This window comes from Haliaeetus albicilla, chromosome 3 (assembly GCF_947461875.1).
Source record: "Haliaeetus albicilla chromosome 3, bHalAlb1.1, whole genome shotgun sequence".
Lineage (NCBI taxonomy): Eukaryota > Metazoa > Chordata > Aves > Accipitriformes > Accipitridae > Haliaeetus > Haliaeetus albicilla.
Window position 1 is genome coordinate 63326421 of NC_091485.1, and position 22184 is coordinate 63348604.

General features: G+C 38.0%; 1 protein-coding gene across 1 annotated transcript in view; it reads right to left on the reverse strand.

Annotated features, from left to right (window-relative positions):
- MRPL13 (mitochondrial ribosomal protein L13) overlaps window positions 1-22184 on the reverse strand; it is a 40724-nt gene that overhangs the window by 4056 nt on the left and 14484 nt on the right. Inside the window, exons 5-6 of the mRNA XM_069779974.1 lie at window positions 18966-19052; window positions 18380-18501 (exon numbers count right to left, since the gene is read on the reverse strand). Coding sequence (XP_069636075.1) covers window positions 18380-18501; window positions 18966-19052 — 209 coding nt within the window. The remainder of the gene's footprint in view (window positions 1-18379; window positions 18502-18965; window positions 19053-22184) is intronic.

Consider the following 22184-nt stretch of genomic DNA (forward strand, 5'->3'; position numbering starts at 1 on the left):
AAACCTAATATTAGTCATTAAAATTGTATGTTGCAGATCTAGCATTTTTCAACCAATAGCACTGCAAAGTGAAGTCATTCATGCAATTCTTGTACGAGCCTGTAGGTTCTTATGTGAAAGCAACTCTCGAATTCAGGCTACGCTATTTCAAGTGTATCATATAAAATTTGATGATTATATGAATTTTAAAGAACAACTATAAAGACAAGCTAGTGTTCATGCTGTAAGGAATCATAAAGCCTCTTTGTTTTCCATTTAAATGGCGTATTCTGTATTAACGTTTGGACTTGAATCTTTTGTGCATGAAAGAACTGCTGTAAGCACCATATCCATTGTTTACATACTTGCTTAATGGTGGACTTGAACATACGCAACATTTGATGGCAAGTATGTGCTGGAAAGACAAGTCATATTTCCTAGAATCCTGGATTTCAGCACTCAGACATATTCTGCATTTTATAACTCAGATCTCATCTCTGCATACCAGAATATATATATATCATTATATTACAGTTTGTGGTGTATTAAGAGAGTGGGATTTTGAAAAATTCTCAGCAGTGACTTAGAAGTTTTATCACTGCATCCATCCTAGACAGGTGGACCAGTGTCAAAGGATTTTAGAGATGCAGCATGACAAAGACATCATTGTCTTGCAGCTTATAGCTATTACTCTTTTTTTAAAGGCCAATTCATCCTCTTGCACATTGCTCAAAGGATTTTGCATTTTTCTTCGAACAGCACATTTAAAACGTCAATCTAGGGTTATGCTGGAGTGCTGCAGAGCTAGGGGTCTCACAGTACTTTGCTCTGGGGTAAAAATCCAATTTTTTTTTTTTTCTTGCTTTTTATCTGCATTTCAACCTTAATGCTCATTGTCTTAAAAGTTAAATGCATAAAACATTGGACTCCTAGTTTGCAGTCTTACAAAGTTAATGAAGCTTAACGGCAGGATTTTCTACACTGAAACACTTGTGTGAACAAATACAAAAGTTCTTAAAGCCTTTTCTATTGCCACAGTGGGCTTTTATGCCTACTAGTACTTGGCTTTTGGAGGCCACAATCTCTGCTTTTAAAGAGTCCTTGGCACTAGGAAAGCTAAGCCTTGAAAAACACTGCCTTTGCCAAAAGTGTTATAAATATTTTGTCAGACGAAGAATATGAACCCACAAAACCCTTGTCTGCTCAGAGAGAATTATGAACTACTTGTGAACACCAATGGATAACTGCTCATTGATAAATGACATAAATCCATGCAAGAGTGGTGTTCTTTGATGGCAGCGCTTTTGCCCTTCCTCAGCAAAGCACTGAGATTATGCATTTGGAACAAAGGAAATGATATCTCCTCAGAAATTCACCCAAAGGCAAGACTTCACATAGCTGCTGCTTTTTTTTTTTTTTTTTTTAAAAAGGTAACATTCTTGGGAAAAAAAATTTTGCTGTATATTGACAGCAGGCTCCAAGACAAGGGGAAATAGGAGGCAGAATGTGGGAACTAGCATCTCTGAAATCTATGCTGAAAGGCAAAGTATTATGGGTTCACTGAAAATATGCAACATTAGTCTGTGCAGCAGATGTCTCCCACCAAAACACGTAAAAAAAATTTGTCCCACTAGCATTTTATACTGCATATAAAAAGCATTAAGACACAGTCCAGTGAATTCTATGCAAAATACTCGGCAAATTAAATTAACAACCATTTATGCTATGCCTCTCAGTGCTTCTCTCTCTTAACAAATACTTTACCACCGAGTAAAAGAAACTGAAGAGCTGGTCCTAAACTCTGATTACAGATTTAAAATCTCTTAAGCTCTCCCAACTTTTTCCATACTCACAGCTATCAGAAGAGGAACACAGTTGATGTAAAATTCTGACAATCCACAGTCACTGAACCTTACAAAATAGGTAAACCTGACGTATGTGCAGTTCATAGGATGATTTTTTGCTATGGAAAACAAAAGGTTCTTAGTTGTCCCCACTGTAACTGGTAGTGCTTCCCAAAATTCTGCAGAACTAAGGTATTCCACATAAGCATTATCTTTTGATACGGATGCCAGCCCTACACTCTTGAATGCTGAAGAAATCAAATGGACCAAGAGAGTTTTCCTATTTACAGGGAAACAGTAACTTTTTTGCTCTGTACCCCACTTCAACAAATAAGACTAAGGTCAAGCTAAACCCTAGAACATGGGCTAAGATTTTCTCTAGAGACACAGCAGGTCTGGTTCAGACTATTTTATAATCCGATTTATCTCACACATATACCTCTTTGCAAACCAATACTCCACAACGCTTTTCTACTCAGATATCTCAAATTTCTAAATAGCCTTGAACTTGCCTTAATTTTGAAAATAATTGCTATTCTTATCTCTTGATCAGTGACAGCTGTTAATGGTAATAATTTCAGCAAGTGTTAATCCAGTCTACAATACAGAGAAACAGTACAACATCAGGAATGAATGTGCATGCAGTTAAAAAAAACATTTCTGAAAATAAGTCCCATTATGTAACAAAATAAGCCAAATGCCTCCTTAAAACATCAAAATCACAGCTACATGCGCCTACAGTTTGTGTCTTCCTAGCCTCCACCATAACTCCCACATGAAAGAAGCTCCATCACTGATAACAGTAATACTACTGTTGCATATGCCGTATTATAAATCATAGTTAAAAATACTGTGGTCCTGTGACATCACCACTTTACGATTCTGTAGAAAGCACAATAAAACTTTGATTGCATTTACTCAAGAAACAAGTTATTCAAAGTATCAAAGAAAACAGAACTGAAGGCAGATTAACAAGGCTGAACTGTTAGTGTTAAATGAAAAATGGAAAGTGAGATAATAAAGACAATCTTCACTGAAAAATCCTTTAATATATTACATCACTCTCTCAAAAAGATGTCAAGATTAGAAAACAGAAGTTCAACTTCCTGATCTGCCACTTTATAACTTATTCACAATATCTATAGATTCTGAATAAAATATTAAGAGGAAAATGGTGGGAATCCAGTTCTGCCTGGCTCACTACTACAAACTATTTTCAGCATGCTAGTGTGCAAATACAGAGTGATCTCCAAGAAAGGGATCATAGAATTGTAGAATCATTTAGGTTGGAAAGGACCTTCAAGATCATTGAGTCCAACCATCAACCATGCCCACTAAACCATGTTCTGGATCTGTGAACTACCTGTGGCCCATGAAGACTGTATAGGCAGCCTGCAGAATTACATGCTCAGCAGAGCAGAGGAACAGGACAACTGATTTATAAAATTCAGAGAAGTTTGTTTCATATTCTAAAGATAAAGGACCTGAACATCCTTATTATAAGGCTTTGTGAATCTGGATATTCTTTTCATACCACTTATTTGAAGGTAATGAAAATCATGAGCTAACTGTACACTGCGTATAAAGGATAAAACGTCCACTTGTGAACAAACTATAAAGGTTGGATCTACAACACTCAACAGAATATGCAAAATGTTGGTGGAATTAAGGATCAAATGCAACAGTTATTTAAATGCTCAGAAATAATGTGCTAGCTATACTTAAGGGATTCTGAAGACACCCTATACATCCAGGTTATTTTTAGTAATTAAAAAATCAGAGCAGTTTGTAAAATCTCACTGATACACAAAACTGACTTACTCTTTCTCAAAATTAGCGCCATTCAGATATATTAACAAACTCAAAAGATTAGTTGGAGGGGCTAATTGAGATGTGCAGATGCTTCAGATACCACTCACCTGCAAAGGTTTCGGGAGTCTTGGTGGACACCAAGTTGAACATGAGCCAGCGATGTCCCCTTGCTACAGAGAAGGCACACGGTATCCTGGGCTGCATTAGGCAAAGGATTGCCAGCAGGTTGAGGGAGGTGATACTTCCCCTGTACTCGGCGCTGGTGAGGCCACACCCGGAGTACTGTGTCCAGTTCTGGGTTCCCCAGTACAAGAGAGACATGGACATACTAGAGAGTCCAATGAAGGGCCACAAAGATGATTATGGGACTGGAGCACCTCACATATGAGGACAGGCTGAGAAAGCTGTGACTGTTCAGCCTGGAGAACAGAAGGCTCAGGGGGATCTCATCGAAGTATATAAATACTTGAAGGGAAGATGCAAAGTGGACAGAGCCAAGCTCTTTCCAGTGGAGCCCAGTGACAGGACCAGAGGCAACGGGCACAAACTGAAACCTGGGACATACCGTCTGAGCATCAGGAAACACTTTTGTAATGTGAGGGTAACCAAGCACTGGAGGAGGCTACCCAGAAAGGTTGTGAAGCCTCCATCCTTGGAAATATTCAAAAGCTGTCGGGACATGGTCCTGGGCAACTGGCTCTAGGTAGCCCTAGTTCAGCCAAGGGGTTGGACCAGATGACCTCTGGAGGTCCTTTCCAACCAACTGGTCTACAGTAATACAACGACACAGTTAGAATTGCTTTTCGGACAAAACTGTAACTGTGTGAAATCTGCACAGACGCTCAAGACAGAATTCACGATGGCAAGCTTTAGCCTAAGGAGCAAAGTCTCTTGAAGTCATCTCTAAAATCAGCGAAGAAAGGCAGGGCTTCCCCAGAGTACTTTAAGTAAAGATCCATTTTATTTATTCCAAATGGAGCTTAAACTACCTGTGCTAACTTAATACTGAAGTTTGGTGATCAAACATGTTAGAAGAAGAAGAACTTAAGCAGCTTCCGTAACAACCCCCACCAATTCTAACATATACCACCTTGTGCAGCTGCATAAAACAAGGTTATCTTCAATCTAGGTCAGTTCCCTGATTTTCTTTATTCTGTTGCTACACAAGCAGAATGGAAAGGCAGGCAAAGTGATGGATGATACTTAAAACCCAGCCTTTTTGCCAGAAGAAATGCTCATGAAGCTATGACCTCAGCCTCTGAATATCTCACATGGCAAACAGAAACTAACAGTACAAAAAGACCTACTCGCATAGTTGCAACTATGATGGGACCACCCTCTCCCCATAATATTTAATATTCTTTTTCAGTATGATGTGAAATGTGCTCTTCCTAGGGTATTTCTCCTGTCAAAGTGGACAGAACAGAGACCCTTTCCAAAAGTTAAATGTATCCAATTTTCAACTCCTGGAGTGAATATTTATTTCCATCAACTCTGAACAGACTTGCTGCACAGTTCCATCTTTATTAAATTCTTGTCAGCACATTCCAGCAAAGATGTTTCCCCTTGCCTAGCAATGTTTTGTGGAGGTAAAACAGCCTCAGAAAAAATAAAATAAGTGGGGGGGATTTACTCTGTGAAGGCCAAATCTAAGTAACCACCAGTTTGTGTTATACTGCAACTATCTTGATTTCAAAAATATATAAGCCAACTTCACTGCCTTATTTCTAGGCAAGCAAGAGAACACCTTGTAATACAGTCCTTACAGCAGACAGATGAAAAATAGCATTACTTACCTCAAAGAAATAATAAGGTTAAGGCTCTAGAGTAATACATGACACTATTTTATATGTAAAGAAGTTATTTTACAACACTTTACAGCATTTTTATTTTCAGACAATCCTTTAAAAAATATTTTCTTTTCATTTTTAATAGGTCAGAATACTTCTTCAAAACTACATATCTTAACCCAAATTATTCTGTTTCTTAGAACCTCTAAATGCATTGGGATTAGCTATAACAATATAATTTATATTAGACATTGCTCTTCCTTCTTATTCCAAAAGAAGTTACACATCTGCCTAATTTTTTCAACCACATGCTGCTGATAAAATAGCATTTGATAACATGACCTTATCTTTTTTCAAGCTCAAAAAACCTGGATAGTCATCTCTCCATAAACAATCTCTACTCGGAATAGTTTTGTTGTTACGTTGCATTGTCCAAGGCAATTCAAAAGAAGTTATACAAAGCCAGATTTCACGGAGTTACTACAGTCATTTGTGTGCTTGAAGCATGTATTCATGACTGCTAACTAACAGTTTCAAAGCTGCCTCTGCTAAGGAGTAAGATTGTCAATGCTGCAGAAGAAGTGACCTGTCAATACCTGCTCTTGACTCAGCAATGCACACCTGGTTTGGAAGCTTTGAAGATCTCAAATTGCATTTTTCTCTTCACCTGCAGGCAATTATCTCACCATTGGAGAATGTGACCCAGAAAGCCAGAGTTCCCTGTACTTTCTGCAATCTCACCAGCAATAACAATGAGTGTTCAGAAAGGATTTAACCTTGCATCAGCACTGTAAAAGGTCAGTGCCTTACGGCTAACTAATGCTGCACACTAATAAACTGACAAAGAGATGAAAGCAGTGGTACAAGAGCAAAAGTTGAAAAGGATAGGCTTAGAATTCTGTTAAGACTTCACTGCTTCCATGAATGAGAAAAAACACTCCAGATGCATTAAAAACCCTGTAAAAATTAATAACCATCCTGTATGAAAGGCACATCCATCTCTTCCATTCACAGTCTGTGCAACACTCCCTATTACTTGAAAAATGTCATGTCTGGTAGGATTCCCATTTGCATGGGTTTTCCATTAAAAAAAAAAAAAGTATCAGTCTTAACTCACAGTTACCAAAATGTGTTAAGAGTAACTCATGCCAGAGGATTTTAGGTCTGTGGTGGATATGATAAGACTTTTTTGCACTGGCTTTTTTTTTTTCCTTTTCCCCCCCGTTTCCTGCAGAACAGTGGAAAGTTCCCCAAACAGCTGAATGAAGTCTTCAGGATGACTGTGTAGTTTTACAGAAGCTCTGCGTGATTTTCCTAAACAGACTTCAAGAATTCTAAGTAACAACAGGGATAAAATCTCTCCAAACTTGGCTGAAAAACTAAAACATAAAAAGAAATGTAGTTTAATTAGTGTTAAAGTACTTCTAAATTACTCCTGAATTTGTTTAAGTAGTTAACCAATGATATCCAGTGGCTCATAAATGTGTCTTTTAGGAGAGTTTATAAACAGTTCCTAACAGAAGACAACAGACAGGGGAAGACGAATTAGTGAAAAGATCTTGTGGATTGATCACACCACTTAGTATCTAGCCCTCAGCCAGTCTGTGATCCAATTACTCTGAGGTAGCAGGCACACTAGATCTGTATTACTGTAATGCTCTTCTTCATATTTATGGAAATATCATTCACAGGAATGTGGGATTATTGCTAACTGATGACAGTCGGCTGCTTACACAGGATAAGTCTACGGCTCATCTTTTGTGTCCGCTTATTAACAACAATAGGTGTTTTTAAGCCTTTTCTTACAACAAAAGGTTCCAAATAATTTGTTTTTGTGTAAAACTGTTGCACAATACACATAGCATGAAATTTGTGGTCTATCTGGCATACTTTTAAAGGTTAATTTATGAATACGACTATAAAATTTTGAGTATCTTAAGATTCATTTTTATGGACAAACTTAAAAGACTTCAACAAAGAGTCAAAATTTACTGTAGACTCCAAAACAAGAGGAATATATATATATATATTTTTCAGGTACACTTCGCAAGTTGTGCCAAAGTCAACAGCTATTAGGTAAGTGCACTACAGCTGAAGGGGATTTCTGAACACATTTCCTCTGTTTCACTAATCACACTAGTAAATCAAACCCCAAGGACTAGGCATGGCTATCATTCTCTGTAAAACCAAATTATGTAGTTACACTCAAATATCAACAGAGTTTGGAATGGGGCGGTGTGCGGGGGAGTTGCATCATTTTTCTACTCAAGATGTACCTACTATCCCAGGGTAGCTCTGTGCGTCTGGTAAAATAATCAGTGAAACAGCTAATGATACTTAAACTATCATTAAATTTGCAATAACCACCTTGGCCTATTGTAAACCGTGAACTTCTTGCTCTGCTTGGGGGCAAAAGAACCTTTTCCATATTGGCGTAGTTCTGATGCAGACTATCATGTCAGCTAAAAAGCATTTCTACAAGTGTAGCTTATTTCACTTGGAGAATAAACAAGAGTAACAGAAACTGCACTTAGTAACAAAACAGAGTCAGAAAAGGTGGCTTTACTGATACTGTTATGCCAGTACAGCTATAGTGACTAACCCTTTCCTGTGTACACAAAGTTTAAGATAAATCTTTTGTGGTCCTTGACTGCAGCTTGGGGTTTTTTCTACATAACACTAGCACCTGTTTTAATTTTTAAAAAGTGTCCATAAATCAAATTATCTAAACCAATGCTCATATGCATTTAGGTACTCTTAGTGAAACTAATAACGGCTTATTTAAAATAAACTGGTTACGACCCCAGTTTCCCTGAAACCAAATTAAGCAAAACTGAACTAAGCTCTTTAAAAATTACTGTCAATCCCAGGTTTTGACCTGAATTATATGAATTATGTCTGTAAAATGATTTAAGTTAAATCAATGCAATGTACATGTAAACTTCATCTCAGCAAGATGATGCTTGTTGCAAATGAAAAGGTTTTCTTTAAATGATGTATTCTGCTAAGAACTGTAGGACTGTAGAAAGAACAGCACTGTACACTTGGCTTTGTCCAAAGAATTACGTTATTCTTCAAATAAACAAAGAAGTGGGTAAAAGAACGGTGAAATGCTTTCCAGACTTAGTGTCAGCACCAAAAGTGAAAAAAGCAAATCTAGACATTTATAAAATAACAATTAAAAAATAATCTAATTCTCATTTCATCTGGGCAAGTAGTTCAACAGTAAGATATACAACCATTCTCATATTACTTGTCAAATTCCCATTAATGTAGTTTCTATTCTCTCATATGAGATCAACAGATTTTAGGGGAAAGGAAAAGTAGCTTTGGAACTCTCTTTTTGAGAGCCTCTTCAAACAGCTGAAGTAAAAGTACCCAGTTACTCATTTATTAAATCTCTACCTTCAACTCTAGTTTTAGCTGCAGTGTAAACTAAAGAGAATCAGTAGCATTGGTGTGTTTCATCAATGCTAGAGAAAAGCCAGCAATTCATTTTAATAGGCTAAACAATCTAAACATGAATTTGTCAGATTTCTAAGATGTTTAAGCTACTGACCCTTCTCGATAAGCACCCAGTTGCTGCCTGCTGTTGAAACCTAATGTAGAGAAGAGCAATTTTCTTCTCAAGTATCTAACTGTGTGGCTTTTTGTCCACAGGAATTTAGATCCAGGTATGGTAGCCTGAAATGTGACAGCCAATTACTTTCAAGACTTCTGTTAAGTTAAATTCTACAAAAAATCATGAGATTTTTTTATGCCCTTACTATAAAAGAAAGTTACCAATGATAGTTCCCAGATTTTAATGGGGGTTAATGATCTCCAGTTAGTTACTGGACTTCCTACTGAGAACCAGAAAAGCCACAGAAAATGAACTTCCAGAGGGATTCCTCGAAGAGTACATTGGAACAGGATTGGGCTGTATTGGCAGGATAGCTTTTTCCTGGTTTATAGAGTTTCTGTTTTTAGGAAAAAGTAAGACTGGCTCAAGTCTTTCACAGAAGTTTGTGTTGGCTACCTCTTCTCTGAACACTGATACATGCCAGCCCTGCTTTGTGAGAGAAGATGAGCACTCGAGTTGGAGGGGCAGTATTTATTCCTAGTACAGAAACACCCCATAGCCCAAGATCAGAACCAAACACTATGACACGAGGCACACTACAAACACAATTCAAAACCCAAAAAGCTGCAGACATACTCTTCAACTAAGCTGAAACCAAGAGGATGGCTAGCGTATGTTTACTTCAGTGCAGAATTTTTAAAGGCTCATGAATAAACTTGAGATGGTCCTTACAAAAAATGCTCAAGACCTCACCATCTTTGGAGGAAATCTTTATGGTTTTCTTTCTGAGCTTCTCCATATAGCTGGAGTAACCACCCCCCAAGTTTTCATTTATTATACGTTATATTTCATTGTAGAACAAAAAGCATTTTACAAACTTGGTATTAGCTACAAGTTATAATCTTCGTAACACACCACATCACTGGAAATACTCCAAAGGTCATTTTTGTATCCAATATAACACGAAGTGTCTTTTGGTGTTGGTTCCCTGTAATCTGAGTAAGTTAACGGACAAAAAAACTTCATAAAGTGAAACTGCCAGCATCTTACATTTATAAAAGTACTGTTTATAACATCATTTCAGCCACATATCCAGGATATCTCTGGCAGCTTCCTCAGAGCTGTTACTACTACATCCCAGAAATAATTTGACTAAAAATAGGAGCTTACACTAGAAACTGTACAATTGGGCAAGACAACTACTGTTGCAGTTATCTTGTAAGACAACAGAAAGGGCACTGTAGCTGAGACGATCTCTTAATCCAAAAGCCTGTTTACCAATGCCTACAAATTTCTTTGCTAGGAACATCAGCAGTAGGCTTCAGGTTGCCCGAGGTTGGCATGGCTGGCTTTAAGGAACACAAAGCTAGGGAGGAACTGGAAGTGGAAGTTACAACCACCATATCACTAGCACAGGATGTAGAAGAGGATTATGAGAGCCACCTGCGGTTCCTAGGTGTCCGACATGCTTGTGTTTCATCACCTACAAGCTTTTCTTTCTGAGAACATTGTGATTCTCTGCTTTCAAAGCCATGAAGCACACTGCTCATGAACTACCAAGAACCTGTGTGCCATGCCATGGGAGTGACACGCAGCGTCAATACTGGGACCCTGCCCAGCCCATGCTGTTCAGCTGAAACAAAATTACGGCTTCAGACCAGGTTCTGCAACCTCCTGTTCTCAAAGCAGGATGTACAAATGGGGGCCAGAAACCAGGCAAGTTACTCAGAAAATCAAACATTAAAAAGGTGCTTGGTTTTCTTAAACCGAGTGTCAGAGTTTACAATACATCAAGTTTTAAAAACCTCAAAAGTTTTCAAGGACTTTTTCCCCAGAAAGACAAGTGAGAGGCTGTCTGGCTTGAGGAGAGTTCCTATTGAGGCTGGCAGTGGAACAGGCATTCAGTGTGCACACCAGCACCAGCCCGAGTGCACTCCTGGACATCAGACAGCTCTGCTTTCTTAAGGGAAACTCTCAGGAATGCATCCATCTAACTGGAACAACACAGAGCTCCTGTTCCATATATTTGGTAACATTCTTATTTAAATACTTCTTCAAAAACAATTTCCTGCCTTTAAAACTGTCTAAAAACATATATATACCCAGACAGTTAAACAACTTTAAAATGGTATATAAGAGGAAAAATTACACATGAATCTGATGTATCCTTGCTTTTACAGAACAGATTTGTTTGCTTAGTCATATGTGACTGGCAAATTCTGTGATGATTTCTGTTTAAAACTCATTCAAAAGACATACAACCTGAAACTTCAAACACACTTGAAATAATGGTTTCATTCATGGTAAGAAGCTACAAAATCAAACACAGTCAAAGGAACTAGTTTTTGATCTTTCTCCCCTCTAAAAGTGACTGGAAAAGACATAATTTAACTTTCCTGTATCGACACTGTTTTCCACCACACTTCTTTCAAACCTCTCCATCAAGGGTCTAAGAGAGGAGCTCTGCACAATTTGGGAAGTCAATTGGTTCAGGTTAGGGATAAAAGGAAAGAATGCTCAAAGAAACTCTCTCACACTGGAACTATGCTGACATTTAATTCTCCACTTTCATAGAGCAGGATCCCGCTTGATGTCTGCTGTGTTGGAAGCAGGGGTGATGGAAAAGTTCTTTCTGAAAAACAAACTATTTGCTAGGTTTCCACACCAGACCTGTGCTTTCCTTAAAAACCGTTTTTCTGTTTTAGCGTTCCACTTGGGTATTGTATATTTGTCTATGGTGCGTCAGTCTCCAATTAACAGCAAAACAGCCTTTGAAAGAACATCTATAGCAAGACATTTTGATACAAAATATAGGTAAAAAGTCCAATGAGATCATTAGCAGCACTGAGCATGTTCTCTTCATGTTCTGAATGAAAATTATTTACATATTACTTCAGATTAAAGAGAAAAAGGCTCTTTTCCTCCTAATACTAGTAACTTCTCATATAAATTCAGTAATTTATATTCATTCCCCATTAGCTGTCTTATGACTATTCTATATACAGTGAGGCACATTTCTTGGGTGTAAGTTTTAATGTAAAACCTTAAAGAATAATTTTCTTGTTGTAATTGTATTTACCTCTATTTTATAGCCTTACATACATTTACACAAGCTATGCTTTTCATTTGCTCTTTTCCATTAAAGGATACAGCTACTTTTAACAGGCTAGTATCAACCAAATATTTTTTTCCCCCCATAGAAAGATGTTCCACAAAGAGTGCCTCCCTCTAACTCCTTTTTTTAAAAATCACTCTCAGAGGAATTTAACTTCTTTTGAACCTCTATCCTTTGTTAAACAGAGTGGTCACCAGGCTTAGAACTTCATGGAAGATAAATAGTAATTAAAACCAAAAGTCATGTAAGGCAGGAAGACTTATTAAAACCATCTGAAGAAACAAATAATTGAGTTTATAGTTTTTTCTACACACTTCACTTTCTCTTTTGTTGTAGGGACTACTCTTACTGCTTGGAAGCTATCTACAGGTTCTACAGAAGCTCACAGACCAAAGTACAGAACAGTAAACATATAGGCCTTTTGTATCCTAAAATGCAGGACACAGAAGACAAGAAAAGGCTACTCATTTTAGCACTGTGTGTTCTCACCTAGAATTCTAAGACCCTAGTACAGAGTAACAAACAATAGCTCAAGGAAAAGTCAAACAGGACTAACAGTACTAGCAACCTATGCATTGGGGTTCTTAAACACAATTTAGTAAAATATTAATCTATTTTACTATCTATGTTTGTTTACTTTCATCATATATAAACAACCATAAAATAATTTGCATCAGAAGGGACCCCAAAAAGTTATCTGCACCACTCCCCCACTGAAAGCAGGACTAACTTCAGCACTACATCAGGTTGCTTAGGAACTCGTGCAGTCAAGTTCTGAGCATCCCAAGGCTGGAGATTCCACAACCTGTCTGGGCAGCCTGTCGGCTGGAAAAGAATAAAATGACGAGGAACTCAAATAGAAAGTCAGTTTTGCATTCTGAGACACGCATGTATTCCTACGGTATCTGGATTTCCAAACACCAACTAATGTTCCCTTTACATTTAAAACTCTTCTGAAACAATTTTCATGTCAGGTAGCTGTTTTTTCAATACACCACAAACTGTAAAGAGTATCAGGTTTATACAATTACATTTTAACTAACCTGTCTTTGGTTTGTTGAACAAAGCTGTCTACAGTATTTCGTCCCTTTTTTGACTCATTTTTAAAAGAACCTTTTTGCGATACACCTCTAAAAAAGTGACATCATTAAAGAATACGTAAACATTTAAATCTTTGTTGTTTCTACAGTCTTTGAAAGGAGTAATGCAAACACCACTTCTTCCATGGGCTCACACACACTGAAAGAGTTCAGAACATAGAGTCTATTACAGCTGGATATTCATAGAGCCTTTCTTTCAGTGCCTTTGGTGCAAAGCTGTCTATTCTCAGACACTCATTTGGCATTTTAATCAGAACAGTGACCACTACAATTCACTTTAATCCCCCCGTTTTACTTATCACCTCAGAAAGTTACTTTACCAAATTTGCTCAATTCTGTGTCTTTTATTTCACAACTAAGCCCTTCCCCCCCCCCCCCCTAGTACTCTGAGTGCTAGAGAATCACCATAATGCATTTATTCTCTCAGTCAGGAAGAAAAGCATCATCATTTTTCCCATTACTTCAAATTGGAAACTCTGCCCAACATCAAAACTGCCAGAGAAGTGAGATGAAGGTTAAACTAAAACTCATCTATTTGACACTAATATCTGACATCCACAATGGTCTGGTTGCAGGCCAGGACAAGAAGCTGAAATTACAACAGCGACTACAGCAATAAGCCCTGCAGCTAGTGGAGAGATGGTAGATAACCACCTTCATTCTTGATCCCTCTGCTAGGACTTAACCAGTTCCTGAGAGCAGAAAAGAAGACAGGACTAAAGTCCAACACAGCAAAGGTGTGGTAGCCGTGTTAGGTATTTCCTCCTGCCTTTAAAAGTGGCTCTAGCTAGAGTAGCTGACTGAAGGGAAACTTCTGGCCTAGTCTCTCTACTCAGAGTGTTAAAGTTCTCCCTAACTCCCCTTTGTTTCCCCCTAGCCCACCCAGAGGCCACTAACTCCACTCCTCTCTAGCATTCTCTCACATTCATTTCAGACCCTCTATTCCATTCCTCTCAGGTCCACCCATTGCCCTGGTTCTTCTCACCAGAATACCCACTTGAGTTACCCACCCAACCCACAGGAGAAGCACTATGATCCTCCCACTTGAAAGCCTCCAAATCAGCTGCAGGGCTTCTAAGGCAGCAGCACTCCCCAACCTCTGTAACTGGCATGGAGTAAAAAGACTGTATACAGATTGCACTCACTGAAAACTGATCAGGACGAGATTGTGGAGGAGAGAAATATAAAAAATGGAATGCATACATGTTCTGTGAGCTTGGAATTCCTCCAGAGGGAATGATTCCAGGAAATGATGGGAGGGGAATTCTAGCTTCAAAATAGTGTTCTTACCTGCAGATTTTCCCCAAGAATCAACATGCTCAAGTAGTTTTCTCAATGCTAACATGAAGCTTTTAGGAAACTTAGTTTGACAGCAATGACTAAATTAGATGGCATCAAGTTTACTTGTCCTCTGCCACACACACCTACATGTCAACAAAGTTAAGGTGGCCCAGTGCTGTGGAAATGAACTCAAGCAAGACTATACTATTAGTACTAAAGACAGTTATACAAGAGTATAATATACCATACTCCATGAGAGGCTTATCAGCTTTACTCTAATGCATTGTAGAATTCTGGTCACTGGTGCAGTCTAAATTTCTTCAGGGGTAATATCCACTGAAATCTCTCAGAACCAGGAGATCTCAGCATTTTAAACTCCATCCAGTAGTGCAGATAAAAACAAACATAGCAATGTGTATAACTGATACAGATTAGAAAAAGTAGAAAATCAGTCTACCTATTTCCACTCTGAAGAGGGCTTAAAGCATTGCTGGACTTTTTTCCCTTTCAACAGAGACTGTAATACTGAGGTACCTCAGATTACACAGAACTGACACACAGACTTTATTTTACTATCATCTAGGATCAGGAGCCTAATTACAACTGATTTCTTAATAAGCTTTTGAAAGTATTAACCACATTCATGAGAACACAGAAGAAATACGACAAAACCCAAGTAATTTCCAAAATGCTCTTCTTTTTATGCTGTCAGTGCCCTTCCCCTATTTTAGAATAAAGGCCTAAGTCAACCTATATTAAGCAAGCACTATCACAAAGGAGTGTCTAGATACTGATACATAAACACACTTTTTTTTGTGTGTAGAACACGCTTCTTTTACATGTTATCTAAATAACATTCACGCGATATTTAAATTTTTCCTACAAAAAACCACATTAAACTCTACATACTGAAAATCAGCAGAAGAGCACAAGTTGGTACCAATCATCTGGAAGGCTCCAGATCATACTCTACCCTACTTGCTTAATTCCCACAGCTCTTTGCCTTTGGCACTTAAAAGAAGCCCAGCATTAAGAATTCAATAAATTTCAAATTTTATCATAAGACAGGCTGTTTAGCAACTGCTCATATATTTACTATACACATATAAGATCTGCCCTTCTAGGTCACATGAAAACTCCATCATCTCAGTGGCAGATGCACAGCGAAAAAGAAACAAGATAAATATACAGCAATATTTACAACTTCCCAAGCCATGAGTCACATCTGGAGAATCATATTTAATAGCCACTGATGACCAAACACTTCACTTTTTTGAATCCACTTAAAACTTTTACTCAGAACTTACACATTAACTGCAAGACAGGGAAAACACACAAAAAGACAAAAGCAAAATGGTGTGCATCTTTAGTAGTCACGTGATACAATCAACCCTCATGATATCGTATGCTTCACCAAGTTCAATCACTAAAAGCAGAGGAAAAACATTCCGCAAATGAAAGGTCTCATCCTGTCTCTGACCTAAAAATTCAATGCAACTCTGTACGACTACTATGTGTGTGGATGTGCAAGCACAAATACACATTATACATAAATAGAGTTCTACACATGCTTTTTCACTTAAGACTAGATAAATGTCACAGACTAACTTTCTCCTATTATTATTAGGATTTGCAAGCAAAAGCCCACTAACGTTAAGAAGTTTCACTAAAAAAATATTTTGGTTTCTGTTAAACATGTGACAGAACAATGGACCATTACTCAGTTTTCCCCTCAAAGGAATACAAATCCTATAAATATATGCAAAACGGATACAGACATTTGTCCTACATAATTCCCGGGATTTCTTAATTGCATTTGTCTGGCTTAAGCAGCGAGAGCTGCTGGCCCATAAAAGGAATTAGGAGCACACTCTTTTGTGCTTTTGAATTGCAAGAAGGTCCTTCTCGAGTGTTCATTTATGTTATCCTATTACCACCATTCTTCTGGAAAGGTTACATCTCTTGTCCACATATCTCTGCTGCCTATGAAGAGTAAATACCCTTATTTGCATGTGCCTTATAATGCAGAGAAAATACATGCTGTAACTTAAAATGTTTAATTTACTTACCCTCCCCCCCCCGCCCAAATCCTTTAATATTAATTTCAGCAAGCAAAAAGCATCAGGCCACCTTTAAAGGTATACCAGCAGCTTTGGCCATGCACTAAAAATTATTTGCTTTGTCCTTCTACTGATAGACCACTTAAGAGTATTATTCTTATGTGAATTTCCCTTTCTCTTCATTAATTCAAATTCTGTTTTGTTCCTCCAGACTAACTTTACCTTCCTACTTAAAACGCCCCCTCTCTTTGTATTTAAAGGCTTCCTTTGTTTGAAAGGTTACTGGTTTTGCTATCGTACAATGATTTCTTCTACTGTACAAGGCTTCCTACTATCCAGTCACTACTAGCTACAAATCTAAACCACATAGTTGCTGCAGATCATTTTCTAATGGTCTTCTGCAACCTGCTGGATGTGAAAATGTACACTGAACCTATAAAATGCTCCTGTAAAAACATGAAGTGTCCAGTCCTGTTGATCTGAACAAGACTAAGTGAAACAAAGGAGGTTCCAAATGAACATCAGGAAACACTTTTTTACTATGAGAGTGACTGAGCACTGGGACAGTTTGCCCAGAAAGGATGTGGAGTCTCCATCCTTGGAGATATTCAAAAGCAGTGTGGACATGGTCCTGGGCAACTGGCTCTACATTGCCCTGCTTGAGCAGAGGGGTTGGACCAGATGACCTCCAGAGGTCCCTTCCAACCTCAACCATTCTGTGATCATTCAGCTGTCAAGACACCTGAGAGATTGTATCTTAAGCAGACTCATGAGAAATAAGCTGCTATTACCATTTCAACAGCTGACCTCTGTCCACACGCAGCTAACATCTGGTTCAGTGGAACTACTCAACAGGATGACACACAATTGGAGACTTCTATCAGGTCTATTTTCGAGGATTAGTGTATAAGTACACAGGAACACTTTTTTACATGACAAATTGAAGCATAACATTTCAAACACTACAATCAAAATAGAAATACCAGTAATCTAACTGGAGATAGACCACCAAGTTGGTCCTGGTGCTAGTTTATTTACACCTTTCCCCACCTCCCTACGTGTTACATTTTTTCTTGAATTTCATTAGAATACTCAGGAAAGGGGCCATCTTTCAAAATAAATTTCTCTGTTGACTACTGTAATGGGATCCTAAGCATGAACAGGACTTTCAAAATAAACACAGGAAAAATCATACTGGTACTAATCAGAAAATGTCCCGAACGTAACACATTATTTTCACAAGCAGGTTGACTCAATGCTGCATGTGGTGGTGTAAAGCAAACCACAAATACTCACTCATATGCCACACAACTACTGTGGAAATGATTTTGCACAAGGAAAAGAAACTATTTATCAAAATAAACACGTGGTATGTTCCATGCCAAAGATCTACTCTCCAAGGGCTAATTTAGCAGAATTCTTTCCCTTCCTCTGGAGAAAATCTGAAGCATTCCCCCCCTTACAATAAATCGTTCCCTCACAGAGCCACATGGTGTTTCCTTTGGCTATGGCTAACAGTTACGTATTATAGAGTACATACAACTCAAAGAGGTTAATGAAGTTTTTTACTCAAGTTTTACTCAACTCATTTTGACGAAGGAAAGAGTTGAAAATATTTTAAGTAAAGCTTTTCTCATTAAAAGAAAGGTCAGAAATACAAAAAACTTAGCAACCACTCCCTTCTAATATGACCATTCTTTGGTTTAGTAACCTCTTCTCCCTCCCCAAAAGATGACATGAAGAGAAAAATAATTCCTTTTTCTTACTGATAATGTGAAAGTCTATATAGCACATATTCAGTCAAAGTACCCTTTTAAAAAAATCTAAGATACTTACGGAGTCCAAACCTTCGGAAAGGCAGCAATTTCTTCTGGTGTATATTCATCTAACCTCTTGGGGACTGCACGTGGCTGAGGAATCTCTTGTAGAAGATTCTTCTGTATATCTTCTGGAATAACCTGAGGCAGGTGGAAACAGTCTTAGCTATCTGATTGTTTAAAAAACACCACCACTCCCCCCCTAATCCAGACCAAAATTTGTCAACAATACTGCATTCTTCGTGCTAAGTGTTTGTTCGAAATACAGAAGACAATCTCACACATATCTTAGACAATCACGCGATATCATGAGGGTTGATTGTATCACATGACTACTAAAGATGCATACCATTTTGCTTTTGTCTTTTTGTGTGTTTTCCCTGTCTTGCAGTTAACGTGTAGGTTCTGAGTAAAGTTTTAAGTGGATTCAAAAAAGTGAAGTGTTTGGTCATCAGTGGCTATTAAATACGATTCTCCATATATAAATAAAAAGCAGCTTGATTTGTCTTAATTTATCTTCTTACAACAAGAGTTTTGCTATTGCTAACACTCCTTCTTCACTCCAAATCGCACAGGAATGAAAATGGAACTGCATGACAACTCACATCTTCTGGGAACAGATGCAGCCTCTGCATCATAGTTCTTCTCTGAAGGTTTTTTGGAAGCATTCTGTAAACAGTCAGTTTAACAATCTGAGGAAAGATAACATGGCAACAAATAATCAGACAGGCTATAAATAAAATGAAAAAGGTAAGCTGGGTTTCCCTCTGTCCATTCCACTAGTCATTGAACCTCTTTTCAGTCAACTTCTTCCAGGCTGAACAACTCTGGCACCACATTTAGAAGGTGCTCTAGACTTACTGTTTTGGAAGAAGCAATACTTACTATAACAGCCGCATAGATAATTTCAGCTTAGAAAGTTAAGAGCTATGTTTAGCATTGTGGATAATTGCACGTGATCATTCAGCTTTGAAAAGAATTGAGAAGCTTATGTTAACTCCATATTGTATTGCACGCTTATATACACCCATTATTGAGGAAAAAAATTAGGCTCTAACAAATTTACCAAGTGTTCTCAGCATCTAGTTTAACACTGTAATTTGCTGTGTTTGAAACTTCTATATAATTAATGCATCTTAAGCAAAGCTGACATACCAAGACACTGCATCACGAACATACTATACACATGCATAATTTATTCCCTTGGTATTAGTTCCAGATGAACGATCTCACTTCTGAGCATCAGGAACGAATAGAATTTGTACATCTACACTAGATGATGCTTACTGAAAAGTAACAATATTCAACAGGATTTCTCTTGAACTCTAGTATAGATGCCTGTCATTTAAATACAAAACACATTGTTATGAACTTCACCCAGAAAGGGAACATTTGTAAATGTAAAACAAGGCATGCAACTGTAGGAGACAAAAAGGGTTTTATAAAGGACATCAAAGCATTTGGGATAGACGTATGTGCAGTTTTGGCTCCAAGCCACCCAGACATAAACAAGCTCCAAATCAGAAACTAGCCAGGCATGCTTAGCGCAATGTTAAACTGAAGTCAATAAGCCACGCTGAAATGCAGTGCATTAAGCACAAACAAATCTCCCAGGCATCCAGATATTTTGAAAAGCGTACTGAGCAAAGTTGCTTCTTTTTATAAAATTAAAGGAATTCAATCAAAATTTTAGAGACAATCACTAATACTGAGTTCCCAGACGGAACCACATAGTTAAGACAGAATGGTTAATTGTTACAAGTGAAATTAATGAGAAGTGCTAGTTTTTAAACTTGCAGGCATTTCTACTCAGATACTGAAGTTGAACACTCAAGATAGTTTGGCCCCAGTATTATTTTCATTTTGCCACATAACAGACAGTAACATTGTCTTAGGATCCTCATAAACATATACTATATGCCTTGAGAAACTCTGAAAGCATTTAGAGAAGCATCAACATCATTAAGGTTTTCAGATGTTATGCAGCCAGTACCATAGATCTGTGGACAAACCTAATAAACCAAGATGATAGAAGAAATACATCAGGTTGGGCAGAGTAATCTGTAGCATTGATACCTTCTCTAATAAAAATTATTAAGCAACTATTAAAAAACAAAGATGAAAACTAATGCTTTTAGGGATAAGAACTATTCATGCTTGTACAGCATACTACAGTTTATTTAGGTCACTATATCATGTACTTAGACAAAGGCAAGAGGAAGACAGAAAACAAACCTTCACTAGTTTACTGAATATTAAAAGTCAAGTGAGACACCATAACAATGTAAGAAAACACATGGATATTAACAGCAGCTCATGTGAACAGCCCTTTTACCATCAACAATTTTAATTCTGTACCCAATTTTTTTCCTTATAGCCAATAAAAGATCAAAATATATCAGACCTAAAGCAACAGATCCAGAGACATCACAACATACTGCCTAACTGTGGGGATTTTTTTCTTTATTTAAAAATGACTTTTAACTTCAGGTTGTGAGGGAAGCAGTGTTAATTCCTTCGATTAATAAATTGTACATACATGTGGTCCAACATATGACCTCTGACCTACAGATACACAGAGCTAGTTATTTAATGATTTCACTCCAATTAAAAGAGATACTTTAAAATACTTTAATGAACATTGTTAAATATTTTACTTCTTCAAACAGCCGATGTTTGTGCCCAATTTTTCATCTTCCTCTGCAGCATGTGACACAGACATCTGTTGAAACAAATCAGTGAGCTAAACAAACAGCTGGTCTTTTCTAGTTGTAGATACTTCTGCCTGCTGAATCTGATTTGATTTTTTTAGCCACATTACAAAGAGAACAGTTCAGTTGTAAAAATGTGCTTATTAAAAAGTCACACTGGAAAAGAATGATTTATATGCTCAAGTTAAACAGCGAAGAAATACTTTCAATGTTGCATACAGTCGCTGCACAACTGACAACCTCTGGGGACGACAGACTAACATGAAAGCAGGACTTGGAGAATGGTAATGGGTGATGAATGATCATGGATAATTATATATTCAATAATAGTTTCTCTAGATAAGTATGCTCAGTGCAATAAGCATAATCCAAGGTATGCTTTGGTACTTCTGCCAATCTCCACACTGTTCGGTAACTTGTCTGGCTTTCCGTGCCCTCTCACACATGGAAGAAGTGCATTACTGCAAGATCTGCAATAGAAAAATCACCCTCATATGAAGCACAAACCATTTTTTCATTGCCAGGCAGATCACAGAATCATAGACTGGTTTGGGTTGGGAGGGACCTTCAAAGATCATCTAGTCCAACCACCCTGCCATGGGCAGGGACATCTTCAACTAGATCAAGTTGCTCAAAGCCCTGTCCAACCTGGCCTTGAACACTTCCAGGGATGGAACATCCACAACTTCTCTGGGCAACTCATTCTAGTGTCTCACCACCCTCACTGTAAAAAAATTTCTTCCTCGTGTCCAATCTAAACCTACCTCCTTTCAGTTTAAAACTGCTGTCCCTCGTCCTGTCACTATAGGCCTTGATAAAAAGTCATTCTCCATCTTTCTTATAAGCCCCCTTTATATACTGAAAGGTCACAATAAGGCCTCCCTGGAGTTTTCTCTTCTTTAGGCTGAACAATGCCAACTCTCTCAGCCTTTCCTTATCGGAAAGGTGCTCCAGTCCTCTGACCATCTTTGTGGCCCTCCTCTGGACCTGCTCCAACAGGTCCACGTCCTTCTTATGTTGGGGGCCCCAGAGCTGGATGCAGTACTCCAGGTGGGGTCTCACCAGAGCAGAGTAGAGGGGCAGAATCACCTCCCTCGACCTGCCGGCCACAAT